At 37.0% G+C, this 20,942-nt stretch overlaps 1 protein-coding gene across 2 annotated transcripts; it reads left to right on the forward strand.

Annotated features, from left to right (window-relative positions):
• The first annotated feature begins 4,080 nt into the window (after nt 1-4,080).
• Nucleotides 4,081-19,654, forward strand: LOC145786557 (sodium channel and clathrin linker 1-like). Of its 2 annotated transcripts, XM_082598233.1 has the most exons (14): nt 4,081-4,349; nt 4,941-5,022; nt 6,127-6,241; nt 6,702-6,873; nt 7,377-7,502; nt 9,187-9,297; nt 9,643-9,750; nt 10,629-10,838; nt 11,939-12,133; nt 13,898-14,077; nt 14,316-14,500; nt 15,708-15,822; nt 16,898-16,951; nt 18,800-19,654. In XM_082598233.1, the coding sequence occupies exons 1-14, from the start codon at nt 4,215-4,217 to the stop codon at nt 18,965-18,967; spliced, it is 1,956 nt and encodes a 651-aa protein (XP_082454359.1). In that variant the 5' UTR covers nt 4,081-4,214; the 3' UTR covers nt 18,968-19,654. The 2 variants fall into 2 exon arrangements, with proteins under 2 accessions (XP_082454359.1, XP_082454360.1); XM_082598234.1 differs by lacking the exon at nt 16,898-16,951 and having other exon boundaries at nt 18,800-19,653.
• The last annotated feature ends 1,288 nt before the right edge of the window (nt 19,655-20,942 follow it).

Here is a 20,942-nt window from a genome sequence, read left to right on the forward strand (position 1 = left end):
TACAGTCATATATACATGAAAAATACGTACACAATAGTACTGTCACTTAATACATAACATCATAAGATGATTTAGTTTATCATTTAGTTTGTGGGATTAGTTTTAAACCTTTCAAGGTTTTTCCACCTTTTCCCGTTCATTAACGTGCTGGTAGGCCTATATCGATTTTTGTAGTTAGTATCTTTTTCGTCCCGGACGCGTTAATGATTGACGATTTGCTTGATTGTGCTAATCTTTCTTCTCATATTGAGCAAAACTCTTTAAAAGCTTAACGTTTAATATTTAAAGTTAGTAAAACGTTCTGAAATTCTTTGTGCAAACTTTGGACCAATTACAAAGTTTATTTGATCACATCCAGTAGCGGCGACACGGGGTGGACATGTCCACCCCACTCCTATTTAAGGCCAATTATGTAATTCGTCGAGACCCGATGAGAAAACTTGGGGGTGTATGCAGGGGGTTAGGGGGGCCTAGTGACTGCGTCATAAATTAATTTCGACTTCTTACGTATGAATTACTTTTGCAGCACTGACATAAGAAGAAATAAAGAATCTTCATTGTTACCGCTCTGTTGTATTGATTGATTGTAGTCTAATTTTACCATTTTGAGGTGATGGCTTTTATCACAGCTGAGACACAAGCTTTGTAAGACCTAATAGGCAAAGGTTTTGATGGGGCTACCAACATGTCAGGCATGAATGAAGGTGCACAGCAACACCTAGTTGCAGCGGGTGCCAAACTGTCGGTATATTTTCATTGTTTTGCACACCGATTAAGTCTTGCGCTTGGGCACAATGTTGAAAACGTAGCGATAGTCAAAACAATTTTTGAAACAATTGGTAACATCTAGGCCTACCACTTGATGGACTGTTCTCCCAAGAGACAGTTTTTGTATAAAGAGCATTTGAAAAAGGAGGGAATCACGTCTGGAAAAATTGCATTGCACTCGTTATCTGATAAGCTACTAGATGGTCTGCACGTTCAGATGATCTGGATGCTGTTATTAATGTAGCCTATATCCAGTACTGCTGTCAATGTTCCAACAAATGTCAAACGAAGGTAATGGTATAGCTACTGGTTTGTTGTTCCGCATCAAGCAAACTGAATTTGTTACAGCTAGTCTTATTCCTCATAAATGCTTTTCGTTATGTAAACAGCCAACAGGCTTCAGATTATTTAAAAAGTGAAGAAATGGTTCTCACCACTGGGGTTGCATGCTATCAACGACTTGACAAGAGCATTTGACTCACTGCGTTCAGAGAAGATTTTAACAAATTGGTTTTCAAATTTCAACTCATCGCTGTTTGTGGATAGAAATCAAATTACCAGTGAAACCACCACGCCGGCTAAGCGATGCCACTACCCACCGAGCCATTTCCGAGATGGTCATCTATCATTGGTAGGCTACGTTGCAACAGTCTTCCGTGGAGTGAATCTGAATCCATTACAGAAAAGTTAAGGGATTTTTCTTTATCTTTTGACAGAATGCTAAATGAACTTAAAAGGCGTTACTCGGATCAAGCATGTGAATTAATGTCAAATGCAGCTGCATTTTATTTCACGCACATGTCTCCATCAAATTTGCCTAAAGTTGAATAGCCTATTTAGTCAAATTCTATAATTTCCATGAAAATCAGGTTGGGCAGCAATAGGATTTTCTTTTTTTGAGGTCATAGCTAATTGTCACAAGTGGAAACAAGAAATTGAAAAGCACCAAAGTGGACCGTGTGGTTGTGTTTGCCTTCACTTTTGAAATTGTGTAGAAAAATCGATCTTAAATAATTTGTAGCCTACAGCGTTTTGTCTCAAATTATTGCTACTGTTTCTACTTTGTCCATGACTGTGGCATCTTGTGAACGTATCCACACCAAAGTTAAGACAATAAACTAGGCCTATTATCTGCGACCTGTCATGTCATCACAAAGACTTGAACATCTTGTGCAGATCAGCAGTGAGCGAGACATTGCCGATAACACTGGTCCTCAAAAATTGGTGAAAGCTTTTAAACTGACCTGCGAGCGCAAAATAAAACTTTAGTGCAGTGATTCTTGACCTATGGGTATTATTGGGTAATAGCCAGGCTTTTTTAAAAATCTGTTTAAGGGGCTACCCAATAAATTTTTATGACGCCGCTTATCATTGCAGCAGCTCCATGACAAAAAATGACAAGCTTGCTAACATCAAGATCGTATTCGGCAATTCTATGGACCGCAGAGGAAATGTATGGGAGCGTTTGGCCCCATTCTATTCTTTTGTTCATAATTTAGAGTGCGCTTAATGGAAAACGAGATTTTGCCCCCTTTCGGATTTCCTTTATTTATTTTTCAATAAATTTCACAACCGAGCTGCAGTGAGTCACATCGCAATCGGTAATCTTAGTGACCATACTTTACGGTAGTATATTACCTCAAAATATTTTTGTCCACCCCACTCATTTTTGGCTGGCGCCGCCCCTGATCACATCCCTACAGTACACCTTTGAACTCACACGAAATCAAACGTCTTGCCTTCAATATTATATCTCGTTGTACATACTTCGCTATCTTGCCTTCTCACGAAAGATTGGAAGCCCAATTCCTGGCCTGACCAGTCACCACTGGCTGCACTGCTTTTGGAGCTGAGCTTCCATAAATTCAGCTGGCCAAGGCCCACCAAGAGACATCAGTCAACGCCTTCGATCCAACGGTCATGCTGAAACGTTAGCCATTTCTTTTCATGTTTTTTTTAAAGGATAACTTATCAAAAGTGTGACTATTTTTTAATTTCGTTTCGATAAGTATTTTTATACAAAGCAGAAATTATTTAATATTTAAAAATATTTGTCCTCTTAAATGTTCCACCCTAATTTTTACTTTTAATTGAGTAAAAAATTTCATAAGAAGGTTACGTATTTTTTGAGATGATACCTTTTAAAGAAAGTGCAACCGTTCGAAATGTTTCGATTCGCATGAGTTCACAGATAAAACAACAGCTCGTTTAGTATTTGTAGGCAGCAAGGCAGACGTTGGTTGAATCAAAAATGACAGGGAAGATTTTCAGTCTTCACCAGCACGTATTTCATAGAGTTACATTAACTTTAGCCAAATCTGTTAAATTATTGAATGATTTATTTGTCTTTTAGCGATCGCATTAATTACCTGAGCAGTTAGAAAATGTAAGTAGGCTACCTGCTATCATAAGCTTTTTAAAAGCTATCCAACTAATTTTTTTAAATGACATTTTATGTTTAGAATGTATATTGTGGGAAAAGAATTTGAATAAGTAGACAACTGGTTTATAATACTCAAATCAATGTAGCAACAAATAGAATGAGTTCAACAGATCAATATCAGTTCAGTTCTTATAGCATCACAATTGAATTAAAAAGTTCAATTTATTTTGTTTTAAATAAAGTAAACAATATCACACCAAATCAGAAGAATCGGTTTATTTAAATACAGAGCTTTCGCCACACAAGTGTGGCTTCATCAGTATAAACTGCAACAATAATAAAGAATGATATACTATTAAGATGGTTATAAAATTTAATAAAAGTGGTAAAAAAGTAGATAATATAGTAAAGAAATAGAAAAGATCAAATATTATACATAACTATAAGACTTTAGGTCAATACACTAGATAATAAGATGATAATCAACATGTAAAAATTCAAATCTATTAAAATTGTAACAACAAACTAGATGGTTTATTGCTTCACTAACGTTTCGCGCACCGTGACAATGCGCATCCTCAAAGCGAATAACATACAAAATAAAATTTCACAAGATTATATACTGCAGTGCGATTGAAGGCAAGAAAAAATAAAACACGCAATATTTTAAAAAATTGGCCAATGATGTAATGATGTGTGAGCGGTTACTTTCCACGTTAAATTACGTAAAAACTTCCAACAATAAACATAAAAATTCGAAGCAGTGACGAATTTAAAAGTTGTATAGGCACTTTTTTCTTCTCTTCTTTTGCTTTGAAAGAGAAAAAAACAGAATACATCATGACCGGTCAAATAGTGTTTCAGATTAAAAGACCGGAGCCGGTCAAATAACCACTGCCAAAAAAACACTGTGCAGAGAAATAAGCAAATGATATGTTTTAGGAGTGATCATTGTACAAATTTTTTAATAAATATTTAAAAGTACTTAGTATATGACTTTTCTTGTATTTCTTTTGGTACCGGTACCGTATTTGATTCCATAGTTTCACTCCATTAAAACAATATGCCATTAAAACAACATGCCGAACTAGGTCGTTTGTCCGGACTAGTTCGTCATTATGAAACAGATTTGGCATCCCTGAGAAAGGAAGTTTCAATTTTAACATCACAAAAGAATTCGTTTTCTGATAAAATAAAGGTTTGTTTATTGATCATTATATTGACTGTCTTGAAGTACATTTTTGTGTTTAATGTCAGCTATAGATTCGAGTAATGTGAGTTTTTGTACATTGCTCCATGGTAGTTTGTTGGGCACTACTGAAGAGCACACTGCTGTGTCCTTGACATTTTACAACTTGCTAGAAGGTTGATACAATGATACAAGGATAAATTTCCTTGCCTTTCTATCTGCCTAATAGAAAATGTCAACCACTGCACAAGCATGCATTTGATAAAATCTTCAACACTCTCAAGATGAAGACCAATCATCTTACTAGCTTGAGTAGTTAGGCAATGATACTATATTTGGGTTTTAGTGTTCAGTCCAATCTATTGACTAACTGTAAGTCAGATATCGAGTAAACTCATAATGGATATAATATAAGTAACACTATGACATAGAACATAATTATGGACCTAGGCTATTTCTGCAATTTGCTACATTGAACATCAAATTCTGCTGAATTGGTTTTATGGTGATCACTTTTTATAATGTTTTACTTATGCCAACATACAGGTGGTTAATATAATACATATATTTATATATAATTATAGGCTGTTTATTCTGCAGGTGATAACAGTTGAAAATGAGCGACTTCATTCTGAAATCCAAGGGATACTTCAAGACCAATTACATGACCATCAACCCACAGGTACGGTAGTGTATGCCTATGCAACTTATGTTTTTCATCTGTTAATCTTGTCATCTATGTGTGTTGGCGTGAGTAAAGGTATTTTAGTTGTACAGATTCAACTGAGTTGTGCCAGCCGAATAGTTGAGTGGTGAAAGCCCTCCCAAAGACTCTGCTTCACCACCCCTCCAAAGCACATGGCTACGTCTTTACCAAATTCAATGACTTGCTTGAAGGCACATGTGTGGAATCGCTTTCTCACCTTCTCGTTCACTTGATTTAATTCTTCAACCATTTTAATTTTCAACATTTATGTATAACAATTACCTTACACTGAATGATGTTTTGCTGTATTTTTGAGTTTAATGGTTTGACAATACTGCAATTCTGGCCATTTTGTGCTAATTTGGTTTACCACCAGTACTGTATTTTATGAAACTACATTGAAATCATTAAGGCTATGGCCCATATAAAAACATACCTTATCAGAGCCCTTCCTACCCCGACATCCAGGAATAGAGATAAAAAAAACCGACTGAAGTAAAGCTTCATTTCTATAATGTTTATTGTTTATACTTCAGGCAGATCATTATAAATTCTTACAGCAGAGCTACACCAGTAAATGCAACAGGCATAGGATTCTCTTCAACATGTATCACATTATTCCATGTTGAAGCAATTGCTGCACTTCCTTTTTTATCTGTTAATTTTCAATTTTTTTCTTTTATATGTACGGTATATATATATTAAAATGTATGGTATATATATATATATATTTATCAGTATTATCATGTCATGAATAGTAAAAAAAACTTATATGATTTTTCTGTTATATAGCTTTGCGTTGAATGCAATTGATAAATATTAATATTGTGTTTTCTTTATATTTAGTCGGAATGTACGTGGGCACTGAGCATTCAATCATTTATACCAGCACATAAACTTCACTTAGAAATAAAAGACAAAAAGTAGATGCTTCATTAATCATTAGCAACTGATTTTAGAATAAAGTATTTTGTAAAAACTTTGAACATCCCTGATTTATAGCAATGTGGAGTAAAATCTACAGAGTTAAGAAACAAAATTACACTTCTTTCCCCAATCATCACTTACTTACTGTTACAGACTCTCAAGGCAGTGATGCAGCTGTCAAGGTTTTGATGGCGCAGGTGGAACTTGCCAATAAAGAGAAAGATGCTACAGTTGAAATGAACAAGCAAACCATGAGCATATTGGATAAGTAAGTCACTATGTTTGCAAAGTTTTAGTACATTTGCAAAGCGAGAGTGTATTATCATCGTCAATCAATAAAAAAATGAGATATGGACAAGTGTTGTAATAAAAATATGAGCAAAAATGTGTAGTAGGCTATCACATCCGCCATGCCAACTACGCTATTGAGCGATGTACAGGAAGATGAGAAAATAATTGATTTGATCGCCGTGTTCTACACAAGAGAATGCATTGAAGCGATTTTGAATTCATTTAGATTTTCTTTCTGTATAAATAAGCAAACAATTTCAACAGCTTGGAAGCTGCCCTCGCCATATTGCGTTTTATGGCACAATTGATGTTGAAAGTGCTAAGTGATGATATGAACTGAGATAACTGGGTGCAACAGAATGATATATATGCCAAGTTTTGGATAGTCATTGATAAATTAATAAAATTGAAGTCCATTGCTAAAACTAATCTTTCAGGATCCGACACGAAAGATCAACGGAGGTGAGCCACGGTAGGTCCAGGGAGCGGCTTCTGGATGAAGTAAAATCTCGCAACGAGCATCTTGAGGACGCCAACATCCAGATGCATTCTCTCATCGAATCCACACAAAAAGAGAATGAGACACTTGCCTACACTGCAACTCATCAAGTAAAACCTAACATTTTAATCGTTGTCCTACTGCTGTGGTTTTCAGCCGGTGGGTTATTAAGCTATTGCCAATGAGCCGCAAAGCTTGATAGAATTAGAATGAAAGCAATATGAAACTTGATTGGAACACTTTAACACACAATTAGAATCTTGAAACTTAAATTAATTATGTCATTGCGATCAAACAAGAGGAACAATCAGTGAACAAACTAATATTGGTGTGTCATTTATGACGCAACTTAGTATGTTTATGACGATATTCTTACTTAACAATGTTACGTGCCTTCAGTTGGTCTCCATGTAGCCTACTATACTTTGATGAGATTGGCGGAATGATGCTGTGAAGTTGTTAGATTTGGACTGTCCCAATTAGTTTTTCGATTTTATCATCAAATCAACCAATTCGATAAAGTACAGGAATATCCTACGGAAGTAAACAAAATTTCGCCTTTAAAGATCGTTATCAAGCATATTAGTTTCTTCAAGTTGCTTTGTGATTTCAGCTGAAAGAACTAAAAAGTTGTCAGGAACAGTTTCGTGAAACTAAGCAGAAGTTGATTGACAGCTCAAGGAGAGAAGACCTACAAAATAACACTATTATGACTTTAAAAAAAAAGACGGAAGGCTTGGTAAGAAATGGCAGTCAATGCTTTGTAGTTTATACATTAAGTATATTATGGATGATACATAACTAGGGTCTGCTACTATTCGGTGAGTCCGATTCGGTGAGTTCCTAACCTCTAACCCCTAACCCTAAAACGGCAATGATAATTAGGCTACGGTACCCGATAATTAAAAAAAAATTGAAAAAATCCCCCGTTAAGGGATCGGACTCACCGAAACGGGCCATTCCGACATAACTAGGAAGGCTGAAAACGTTTTCTTTAGTCTTTTTTGTTTTTTATCCGTTTATTTGTTTTTCTGTTTTTATATTATTTTCAATTGTTTCATACATTTTTTTAAGTAACAACTCTTTTCATCTATTATAACAACAGTCAACCTCCTTTGTTGTTAATTTCTTTTATTAGTTTGTTTATTTCTTTCATTGCATCGTTCACTTAGCCTATTTCATAACCTATAATGAATATTATGACGTTCTTTAAAGTCTAATTGGTGAATCTACAGTCTAGTCAACGATACAGGTTAAATTATCGATAAAAAAAGTAGACAGTGCGGTACCACACTAAATTGACAAATTCAAGTTCTTTCAATTTAAACGTAATAAACTTGCATTTGCCAATTTTAGTGTGATACGCTCTATACTTTTTTTGATTACTTTATCACATTACGCATCTTTTTGGATCATTGGTGAAGTCAAAACAAGATTTTAATGAAAAGTTTAGTGACAAAGCTGTATTTTGGTAACTTATTGATGTCTTGATGATTTCAGAACAAATATTTCAGAGAAGCAAAAGTGCAAATTTTGTTCAAACATATAAAATTTAGACAGATTGTTGGTGTAAAAAAAAACGATTGCTTTTTTATTTTCCAAAAAAAAAAGTGAACTCAAAAAAGCGATTCACATCTGTCTGTAGGCTATACATAGCATCATCATTTTTCCGTAAACTTTCTAACCTTATAGAACAATAATGATAATGATTGTTCATCTAGCAGGCTGGTGCCGTCCGGAAGTGTAGAGGATTTCGATATACTTCTGTAATATTTATATACAGTAAAATACTTCAACATAAATTGAAATAATAATAGTACAGGTGTGAGGGTCCACTTGAAGACTTTGGTGCCAAAGTCTTTTGTTTGGCCGTATCGGTGTTTTAATATTACAATAAAATTCTTGTTTGGTGAGTTTTGTATTTCCAGTATTTAGAAGTTGTTGGCAGAACTCTATCTGATAAGCTCATAGCTGTATAGCGCTATCTCCCGATCATTCTCGCCAATGTAGTGTGGCCACGTAGGCGCGGGTTTACGTAATCTGTTTTTTCTTTGTTCGAAATCGATATCACTGAAAAAACAATTATTATTATTTATTCAACTGAATTTATTTTTAACACTATTGTGTTCTCTTTCTAAACTTAACTGCTGTATCTTTTGAACTGAACTATTATAAAGTTGTACCGAAGAGGATTTCATAATTATTCGAAATCGCGATTCGCGATATACAACATGATAACTTGGTGTAATTTGTACTAGTCGTATATTTTCCTTGAATATAGAATTACCAGGCAGTGGATTCGTATTTGCGCTTCTCTCTAGCACCAGCTTGCTGTGCGTGCATTTCTTCTCTTTCGTTATATATATTACCTAACATGATCTCATTATTTTTGAATTTATTTGAACTTGACTTATTTTCTGCAGGAGAAAACCAAGTCGGATCTTGACCACAAATGTCAAATGCTCGCCACACGAAACCAACAGCTGGAAGCAAGTTTAGTTGAAGCTGAAGGAAAACTGACTAAAGCGCTGCAGGTCTAATATTTGCTTGTACGATATTACAAACACTTTAGAAAAAGCAATTTTAGAACTACTTTTAATCAAGTTTTTTTTTGGGTGAAATTTTGTCTTTCAAACCTTCACAGTGTGTAGAAAAATCGTTAGATTAAAATAAACAATAGCATCACGTTTTTAGGTCAATTTAAATGACACTAGTAATTTCTGTCGATCAATCTTCACTACGTCTTTTACATTCATTTGATGACCCTGGATTGACTTCTGGCCATCACAATAAAGTGACCTCAATCACAGCAGCTGTAGTATTTGAATTGTACGCATTGAGCTTTTAAATTCGACCATGAACACTTTCATCTTTGCTAGACTGCAACCAACGCCCAGTCACTCTCGGACGATCTGAAAATCCGAATCTCCACTCTGGAGAAGATCAACAGCGAAATAGAAGGTAAAGAGATGAACTACTTGATGCAGGTGAGTTCAAAATCGTTGCATCGAATCGTCAGTTTAACGTCGTTTGACGAAACTTTATTCGGCGACTAAACATAACAAGAAGCCCAACAAAACAATGGATCGATTGATGTGCAGTGTTTTTAAAACATTAGTTGGCTGCGCATCTTCCTGCTTGTGATTTTTTCAACGTCGTTGCTTACTTTGCTTTTTTCCATTATTATTATTTTTTTTACTTTTTTGCAACAGGTTGTCAGGTCCATAATTACAGCCCAACATGCAAACGAAACATTAAGTTAAAAATTTAATCACAATAACGCAGCAAAGAGACAACGCTCTGGTGGAAAATTGTCAATGAGTAAACTGCTAAGTAATGGCACAGTTTAAATACTACGACTTGACAAAGGCGTCAGTCAAAATTGCAGAGTCCATGGATGTAGCAAATGTTTAAAGATTTACATTGACATCATCATTATGTTCCTTCCTCGTATTGAGGGTTGGATACAATGCGCCATGGTTCTCGATTATGAGCTGTTCGTACTGCATTTTCATAAGTTAATTTTGTCCATTTAGAGATGTTTGTTGTCAAAATCATTCTTGGTCTGCCTTTGTTTCTTTTACCATTTATTTTTATGTTTTGACAAATGATCTTTGTAACGAGTTTTTCCTCATTGTGTGTCCGAATACTTTAATTTTCTTCTTTTGACTATTTGCAAGAGAATTTTGGTTGAATTGAATTTAGATAATAATTCATCGTTAGTGATCTTTTGTTACCATAAAAATTTTAACACATAAAGATGTAAATAGATTTGCGAAGTACTACAATACATCAAAAGTATTAAATTATGCATATGTCGTGTATATATCTGAGGACTTATTTAACAATTTTCCCATAAACATAGCTTCGTGAGAGCTCGCAGCTCCTAGACGACGCTCTACTGGCAAGAGATTCCGCTTTGATGAAGGAGAAGCAGAGGGCAGAGGATGTTGAGAATGCAACGGCAGCCATGGAGACTCTTGTGCAGGAGGTGGCGGATCGTGTCAAGAGTGAAGTTGATAAAGTAAAGTTGCAATGCAATGCCAACATAAAGAGACTGATGGACGAGATTGAGGCATGTACACCTCGTAAAATCCGTTATTTTTACATTGATTTAACGTCTGAAAACGATGTAAAAACGACAGATTTTGCTATCTGAGTAACTCTGATAGAAGCAACTACAACCAGACTCCTTTACTTTTTCATGTAATGTTTGCACAAGGAGATAGGGAAATAAAAGGCTCCCCTTTACTCTTAGCAGAGATAAAGACTATTGTTATTTACCATTGCTGTACTTCAATTGTTTACAACTCCAGTCGATGTCTGTTGTCTATCGAAGTCTAAAAACGTAAATATATCAAGATTGTTACATACTAGCTTTCGGCGCAATATATAAGTTAAATTTAATCGATTTGTCACAATACTGATGATGATTATGTGCCTGATCTGATACAGACGTTGGCGATCATGGTCTTCCAAACTTCTCTGTCATTTGCCATTCGTATAAAATCGTTCGTTTTAACTGTTGTGTTTGTGGCCCATTGATTCAAGCTGTTTAAATAAGTTAATCTTTGTCGACCTCTGCTTCTTTTTCCCTGTATCATCCCCAATAGAGCTAATTTTTCCAAATCTCCATGTCTGTGAATATGGCCTACAAATTGCATCTGACGCCTTCTAACTGTTGTTATTAATCTCCTTTCTGCATTTGCCAATTTCATAACTTCGTCATTACTCTTCTTTTCAGTCCAAGATATTCTCAACATCCTTCTGAGAAACCACATCTCAGCAGCCTATAGTCTTTTCTTCATATCTTTACTTATTGTCCAGCATTCAATACTTATTGTCCAGTTACAATACTACACATTGATATTTTTGTTACCGAGGCGAACTTGGGACTTTCCTAATTGCGGTTATGATTTGAAATTGTAGACAGAGATTTAGTTGCGAACAAGTCAACTCCTTTAGCATTTTCGTATTAATACTGGGTGGTAAGCGTTCACTTTGAAAAGATGTAGCCTAATGCTTTTGCAGAAATTGTTACCATTTGTTTGTGTTGGAAACAGAACATGCTGTTTTCTACACTTTAGTGGCGGATTTTGCTGTCTGGGAAGCTATCTTATTTTTGTTGTTGAAGCAACGTTTAATAAGCGCATGACGTCATCGATTTTTCATCAGGCATCGGAGTTGGAATGCGCCAACTTGCGGTCAGAAGCCAACCGCGCAAAACGCATGAAGCGTTCAATCGAAGAAGAGATGGAAGCAATGTCGAGATTGAGGGAAGACAGCAAAGAAAGGATGAGGATTGAAGATCTACAACGACGGACCATCAATGCAGAGCGAGCCAGGGATGATGCGTTCATCACGATCGAAGTGAGTCCATGGACTCCATCGAGTAGTTGAACGAGTTATTGGTCTTTGTTTATTTTTCTGGTTTTTTCGAAGTTTTTTTAGCCGCTCCAACGGTTGAAGGGCTCTGTCTTTTGGCACCCTTGAGCTGTGGTGGTGACTTGGGCTATAGATATTTGGAAAAGTGTAAACATACATAAAACCATAAACATACATAACTCAGCAACAACACTACATTTAACATTATAAAAAAAAACAAAAAAACAAGCGAACGTTTTTGGCTAGTCATACAGCCCTAGTCAAGCCTATTAGTAAAATATAAGACACAATATACGGTACTAAAAAACCATACAATATCACAGCAAAAACATGGTCAAATCTGATCATTTGAGAAACTGCTTAACTTGTTCACACAAAATGATAACTGAAAAATTAAGCAGCACAACGGGTCAAGTATTTAAGAGGTAAAATGAATTGTTCAGAGAAGAACTTAAGCAGATTATGCAAGACGGACAGAAGCACAACACGAGATAGTGGTGCTACCAAAGCAAAAATTCGAGAAGCACAACACGTGACAATTCAATCAAAAACGATTAAAAGATAAGGGGTTTCACCAGCAAAGAATTGCCTGTTGAGCCCTGGGTTGAACAATTTGATGATCAATCAATGCCTCGTGAATCTTGGTTTCGAACTCGGACAAACACTTACGAACAATTTTGAAGGACTCCAATGAGGGTTTATTGTTTGAACACGATTGGCAGTTTCTGATATGATCTTTAATTGCATTGTTTTTGTTAAAGTTAGCCAAATTCAGATGCTCTCTCACTCTCGTCGCCACATGTCGCTTGGCCATACCTTTGTCACGTGTTGTGCTCGTATTTTCCTTTTGTTTGTGCCACTATCTCGTGTTGTGCTTCTGTTCATCTTGCGTAATCTACTTGAGTTCTTCTTCTCTGAACAATTCATTTTACTTCTCAACACTTGATCCGTTGTGCTGCTTAATGTTTCAGTTATCATTTTGTGTGAAAGCAGTGTCTCAAATGTTTACATTTGACCATATTTTTGCTATGATATTGTATGATTCTGGAGTATTTTAAATATTTCTCTTATAAGCTTGACAAGGGCTGTATGACTAGCCGAAAACGTTCGCTTGTTGTTTTTATTATGTTAAATGTAGTGTTGTTGCAGAGTTATGTCTGTTTACAGTTAGTATATAAAGATATAGATGCTGATGTCACCGAACCTCTGTTTTGGTTCCTCGATGTTATTGAAGATGAAAATATATACTAGGATCCTTCGTTTAGGATGCAATCGAAAAATTAAACATAATAAGTAAACAAAATCAGTCAGGTTTGGAAACTTGTATAATTTATTGATAAAGCTTTCGCCACCGCAAAGGTGTCTGGGTCTGTTCAATGGCAATAAACCAAATGATCTTGATACTTCGTTTCTAAATAGCTAAGTTCATATGCGAAAAGCATTTAAATCGTTTGCTGTTGATTCTCATGGTCGATTGCAGGAGCGGGATATAATACCAACTATAGATATTATATCAACTACAGTTTATATTTACCTCGATTGATTGGAACTGTTTTTTATACAACGATGTTGAAGTAATATGATAGTGCAGCATTACTGGGTTAACCTTAACTACCCCATTAAGTAATTGTTGTTCTACTAACAGGAACTGTCAACATTGTCATTCAGAAAACCTTCCAAAGAAACGTCTCTATTGGTTCACTTTAGGTGTACCTGGAATTGTTCTTTTTCTATAATGTTGTTTTATAGAAATTGGAGACTAAAATAAAGAAGACAGAGTCCGATCACAGTGATGAGAAGATGAGGCTTTTATCTTCCATCCAGAATATGGAGCAACGTGTCAAGAGGTTGGAGAGGGAGACAGAAGAGTCCCAACACGAGAGGTTGCACCTCTTGGAAGCAGTCAACCAGTACAAGCATGAAAATCAGGTGCTCGTAATGGTTTGTGCTCACGACACTGGATGTTGCAGTGATTAAAGCTGTTAGAATAATAATAATTAATACAATATCAAATATTAAGTTGCGAGTAATAGAAAAGTTATTATTTTGCATTAACTCAACTGCTTCAATGCTTTACATGTCTATTGTCTAATCATTATAAAAGATTTTAAAGTTAGCTTTTGCAGGTTGCGCTTAAGTTTAGACTTTGCGTCATTTGGTCTTTCAGAATCTACAAGAAAGCGCGCGTTCTGCACGTTTGGCAGCCACCAAAGAGTTCACAGCTGCAAAAAATTCCCTCATCAAACAGAAGAAGCAACTGGAAGTCCGATTGCATTCTCAGGATGAGACTAGCCGAGCTAGCATCCGACAACTCCACAAGATGCTGGCAGATCAACAAAGGATTTCGGCGAGGTAGAAGTGTAGTTAGTAAAAAGGTCATACTTAACCCGTTAGTAAACCTTAACGATGACGAATTCGGTTCGTTAGGTTCTTGTGAATTGAATATGAATAATAAAATCATGCTTTTATTTGCGCCCATTGCGATAACATACAGTACACTGCGATCACAGATTCGAAACTACAAACAACAGGAAGCAGCGAAGGCAGTGGCGTAGCCAGAAAAAAAATTTGGGGGGGGGCAAATATTTGATGAATTGAAGAGAACGACAAACTGTTTGATTTAAGCCATCGCCACCTGATGTGCAGTGGCGTATCCTGGTGGGTTGAGCATGGGAACCAATAAAACTGGTAGGGTGTTAGAGCGTGCCGAAGGCACGCGTATTCTAGGGGGGTCCGGGGGCATGCTCCCCCGGAAAATTTTTGCAAAATTACACTTAAATAATGGATTATAGCGCTTTCTGGAAACACTTTTAGGGTAATTTTTGTAGGAAATTTATTAGCAGATAAACAGCTATTAACTTATTAAAGGTAGCTCTTACACACGAACGGGCAAAACCTGCGGCTAAATTAGAGAACACCAAAATTCAGCTACAATAACTACACAAAAACATAACAGAGTAGGCTAAGCCATTCTGAAATTGCTTCCACAAATTAGTTAAAAGAAACGTAAATCGCGTAAATTTTGCCCGATTTACGATTTGCAAAGTTTATTGGTGTCTTTCTGTGTGTCTAAAACAAGTCCTTGGGGGTGTTAATAGCCAGATGACTTGGAAAACGTTATAAGCTTCTACAAATTTTATTATATTTTCAACAAAGGGCTCAACTTCGGAATCCAAACTTTGAAAATTTTGGGGGGGGCCATGGCCCCTTTCGCCCCCCCCCTGGCTACGCCTATGAGCGAAGGGACATATTAGTCTTCGAGTCAGCTGCTCCCCTTAGTTTGGCTTGCCATTAAGTGTCTTGCCGAGACGCAGTCGCATGCTCTGGAGCGGTGTCGAACCCATGTCCTTTCAAACGTCGCGCAGACGTTCTCACCACTCGGCTACGCAGCCGAATAAGCAAAAAATACTAAACTGTCCAAAAGGACAGGAAATAGTACCTCACTATAGGAACGCTTGGGCACTTACTACTGAAACCATTATTTCTTCACTTTGCGGTCCTTGTACGTTTTGAGTTTTATGCCTTGCCCTTCAAAGTTGCATTGCTTAAACCTTTTCAGATGGAAAGAAGAGAGTGAGAGCGCCTCTCAAAGAAGCGAGGAGAAAGTAAGAGACTTACAATCCCAAGTGACGAAGCACAGAAGAAAGTGTCATGATCTTACAAACAAATTAAAGGTTTGTTAATTGAAATCTGACGTGAAGTTCAACGTTTACTTTCTCTTTAACTTGGTAACCCAACCTTCCGTCACTCATACATGTATGCCGTCAAGTCAAAGAGTACATTTCTAATTCGGATTTCTCTGTTAACATACTTTGAGGCACAGGTGCATTGGTCTAAGGCAGGGGTGTCCAAACTCCGGCCCGCGAAACATCTTTGTATGGCCCGCGCCTATTGTTCCATGATGTGTTATTTTTGGCCCGCAGACACACAGAAATTATACAAACTCAACTTGTATTTTTTTTTTAAATTGATAAAGACGATATTTTCCCACCGACAAATCCAGGCGAGAAAAGTTAAAATTATTGTTGCGTCATAATTGCCAAATCAACTATTATAGCCTGAAAGTGTTGTAATGAGTTATACAGTTGACTGAACGGAGCATTCATTTATTTTCTTGCTAGCAACTTCAACGGCCGCTGCTAATTGAGCTTCTTTGCGAAGCCGACAGCAACATCTTTCTCTCGTGTCTTCTATCAGTAGCTGGATAACAAATTTCCACAAATGCTAAAATTTGCAAAAAAATGTTGAGTTTGTTTGGTTCCACATATTTGTGTGAGTAGACGTTCTCGGTTATACACTTGAACAAGGACCCCTTGAGATCAAAGCTGAGCGACTGCCATCTACGCGATATTTTACGCTTGTCAACCATTAACCTCGAACCAGACTTGACCTGGTATAGAAATCAAGACGTCAATTTCATCCTTGAGACTAACATAGCTGTGTTTTACAAAGTTTTTGGATGTGTTAATTTTTGATAGAAAAGCAGATAACTACAGTCTAACTTATTCCGTGATAGGCCTATGTATTACAATATGAAATACTTAAACCTGTACAGTGTACATTGCTTTAATGTATGAAAATGACAGTAGGCTAAATGATACAATATTGCTAACAAGATTGGCGGAAACTGTTGGCCCGTATCATCAAATTTGGCCCGCCTGGGAAAAAGTTTGGACACCCCTGGTCTGAGGCCACTTGTTATAACTGCAATAGGTGAATCGTTAGTTTAGCTTAGTTCATTTCCTGCAGGGCAAAGCTGATAGTGCGAATGCGAAAGAAAATGCAAAGCCACCAGATGTGGATGTAAGAAGAGTAGTGTTCGGTCGTGAATCGTGATAAATCCGTGTGAATTGCTAACTGTGTGGTAGTGTTTTTATGATTGGCTGGATGTAGAATCCATTTTTGTGCATGACTTTATTATTGACAATTTTGCACACGCTTGGGTATAAATTGCCTTGTATGTTGCAACCAAAAGCTTGTGTTGTTTAATTCGAGCTGTAAGTTTGTTTGACTTCAATAATTTCGTTAACCCGTTTTATTGTCTTAAGGTTGATTCAATCTTCGCCTTTGCGGTGAAAATCATTATTTTGCTTACATATGTGTGGTTGAAGATAGCGATTGTTATAGACCAGTGTTTTTCAGACTTTTTTGCTGGCAACTCCTTTTAATCATAAAAACATTCGCCATGGCTGTTTAATTTTTCTAAATTTCAGTTTTCTATAATATTAGTCTCCAACACCACGTTCCTACCGCGCATACGTCACGAAAGCGGTTTATCTAACTACGTTGCTCCTTGTCAAATCACTGATGAATTATTATGCATTATTATAAACCGTGTGCTAATCAGCTGCGTTCCTTCCGACAATGTTTTGAATGAAACAACTGCTGCAACTTGGCATGTTGGGTTCTTTTTTACATTCTGCCTAGTTGCAGAAAAAACTAACCTTTGGCGATTTCACTTGTAATTTCCCCCTTTATTTTTTGGAAGTGTATTGTTTTTTGGTCCTCGAACATCTTATTGGTACCGGGGTCAAATTATCGTCTCAATAGCCCTAGAAACCCCGTCTGATCACTTCACAAGCACACAACCGTTCACCCCAGCTTCGCTTCATGAAAAGAACCTTTTATTTATTTTTTCACGCAGACCGATTCAAATTAGGTTCATTCAACTTTAGCGCATTTGTGGTGCGAGCCGACAAATATCGCTTCAGGGATTCTGCTTTCCTTCGATTGCACAAACCTTGTTCCTACAGAACATAATGACCGACTTGCGTCGCTGAGCAACCCAACATCGGGAGCTCCCACTCTCGCCAGTAAAGGCAACGCCGACTAACTGAGTGTGATCACTAGTCATCCCCCCTCACACATTGACCTAGTTTGGGAAGCCCTGCGATACACAACGCCAACCTTGTAGTCATGCATGATTAGTTTTGCGACATGGTCGATACATTTTTGTTACATATGAAGTACATAGAACAAACAATATCTTTTTAACATTAGAACAAACATTATCTTTTCTTTGTAATTAGTTTTTCGTTTTCACACGAAACCGCGTCGTTGTTGGGTAAAGTAGGTTACCAATTTAGATGAAATTACCATTGCGAACTATTTCCAATATTGTGCTTAATTATCTCGGTGTGTTGTGCAGTTATTGACCAAACATGGCTGTTGGTGCGTCTTGCTATGCATGACAGCTTGCATGCAACAAAGGAAAAGTATCTTTACTACATTGCTTTGATTTTTTTTATTTTTCAAGTCTAACATGCTTCAATGTTATGTGAGTAGCTAGTTGTGTTAGCGGCGTTATTATACGATTTTTCTCCCACCAAACGTAAGTGACAGTTGTTTAACTCCTGCTGGCGTGCGCAGTTAAGCAGTTCATATCAAGGATATTGCATTAAATAATTTGCAAGCATCAAGCGGCAACTTTACACTGTCAGTCTCGGTTGCTGCGGGTCTACATTAGTAATCCATGTATCCATATGCTGAACTGCAATTAGAAGGAGGCTTGTGCAGTACAAGCCATGTATGCTATCTATTTGAGTTATATGCATTTTACAATTAAACAAGTCAACCGTTGCGTCCAATGCTAGTCCTCATGGCATAAAGATCCGATCAGGAACTTGTTTCATAAACTTTTTCATTTTTCAGTTACATGATGAGAACCAAAGACTTCCTAAGACTTTGCCCTTGGAAGAAACGAATCGACAATTACGAGCTGAGCTGCATCAGGCACAGTACAAGTTGTTGTCAGCGACAGAGAAGCTTGGAGAAGCACAGGCGCTCAATACTTCCCTAACCATCCGGGACCTTCACTGAAATTGTGGAAATATTTTGAGTACCCTGTCACAACACGCATCAGCTCTTAACGGACGACACCTTAGTCAATCAATATTTTATATTTCATAACAATTCCAAGTGTACATTTTTTAATTTGTACGTGAAATATTGGAACCTTTGTCAGACGCTTTTAGAATCAAGTGACAAGTCTTAAAGCTGCTCTGCTGTTGTGGATGTCACTCATTGTTTCAAGCGGTCCGGACGAGGGGCTGTTTGAAACGTTTACAACAAAGATCTCAATTTGAAATGAATTTAGAGTAGAAATAGAATATGATTGCTCCGAACAGCTTAGCTGGCACCAGCTCGGTGTGTCTACTTGATTACTTTACGTTCATTAAACGTTAATTGACGAAGAGTTGGGTGCCACCACCGCTACTGTCCTTTCATTTTCAAAAATAAATCTGACTTAGGCCTATCCTTGCGTCAAAAGTGTATTGTTAGCTACAGCTGTTTCTTCTAAGTTATACCATCTGTGTTTACCGCGATGTCTGTTACTAGTGACTGTAAGCAGCGATAGAAGACACCAGCACTATTTTGACATCTGTGAGGAAAATCTGGCTACCTTGATTTTTGTATACGAGAAAGCCACTCGCTCTCCATTTTGCTTTTACTGTACAGCAGCCTGGTCTTCATCCTGAAGCATGAGACCGACCAGTTGCCTGCAGCGACTCCTCCTTTTCTCTCTATCGTTGTCATCTTTAATTTTTGAAGAACTGACTATAAGAATCCTCGAGAAATAAACATGGGCTTAAAAAAACGTAGAATTGACACATCCATTACACATTTATGAATATAAGAGACAAACTTTACAAAACTAAATAACTTATTTAACTTAAGAAAACCAATCTGGCAGCCACTCAAGAAACTACTCTGCCCAACCAAAGCAAACATTAACCGCTACAAACACAGCTTTACTAAAAAAATAAACACATGTCACTGTAGAAATGTTTTTTACTGCAACGTTAAAATGATCGGGGGAAAACGTGCCTATAAAATGCCATGGTAACACACTGAATGTAACGCATGAAATAAAAACTTTTCTAAACAATAACTCAATTTATGACACAGTGGCCTATCAGTAGGATAAGTTGGATAACTAATTAAATACATAGAACAGTTGCGTCAAATGGCACGGTCCTATATCGTATACTTAAAAAAACTCTGAAGTGCAGCTTTCAGTTGTTGTCTTCAGCAGTGGTTCTCTAACTGTGCGTCGCTACGCCCTCTGGTGCGTCGTTTAAAATTTCTAAGCCTAAGGACGCCCCGTAAATTTTGAGAGACGTTACAGAAAAAAATAAAACTGTTGTGTTTAGGCTAATGTCATAAATTCAAAACAATGCAACGATTTAGATACAGCAACCACATTGCCCAGTTCAGTTTGTTTTTATTTCTGACCATCACCACGAAAAAACAATATGTGCCAAACACAGCAGAGGTCTAGAAAAAGGTAGAAGCGAGAAAACGCGGACGTTATAAAATGCATAATACTGAAGCAGGACAATCTGTTTAAAATGTGGCACGGTCGCCCACTTTTTAGGTAGCCAGTAATGAAAATTCTCTGTAGCCTACAACCCGATGACACGGCCAACCAATCAGAACATGTTCAAGTTACTACCGTCCAATTGTGACCCTTCTGGCATTCAGCCAGAGAGTTGATCCTACTTTGAAGTTTGTTTGGTCATTGTAGAAGATAAATAAGTTATAGTTTGGATGGAAATCGAACACACATCATCGAAATGTCTACTACCGCCTAAACCCTCTACGCCAGTGGTTTTCAACCTTTTTGTTTCGGCGGACCCCTTTTGGTACTTTCAAAGCGGTCGCGAACCCTTTAAAAAATTTATTTGAAATTTTGGTATATCGCTTCTCCTATAGCCTAATGGAATCAAATGTTTCATAAGTTTCGAAACGACACACTTAGAAGAATTTGGTGAACTCACGACGCACTTATGAC

This window comes from Aplidium turbinatum, chromosome 17, assembly GCF_918807975.1.
Source record: "Aplidium turbinatum chromosome 17, kaAplTurb1.1, whole genome shotgun sequence".
In the NCBI taxonomy this organism is placed as follows: Eukaryota; Metazoa; Chordata; class Ascidiacea; order Aplousobranchia; family Polyclinidae; genus Aplidium; species Aplidium turbinatum.

Bases quoted from the DNA above. Each gene is read 5' to 3' on its own strand.
- LOC145786557 (XM_082598233.1), top strand. From the start codon at position 4,215: ATGCCATTAAAACAACATGCCGAACTAGGTCGTTTGTCCGGACTAGTT. The intron at 5,023-6,126 runs GTACGGTAGTGT...TTACTGTTACAG, and splicing joins ACATGACCATCAACCCACAG to ACTCTCAAGGCAGTGATGCA. The intron at 12,134-13,897 runs GTGAGTCCATGG...GTTGTTTTATAG, and splicing joins ATGCGTTCATCACGATCGAA to AAATTGGAGACTAAAATAAA.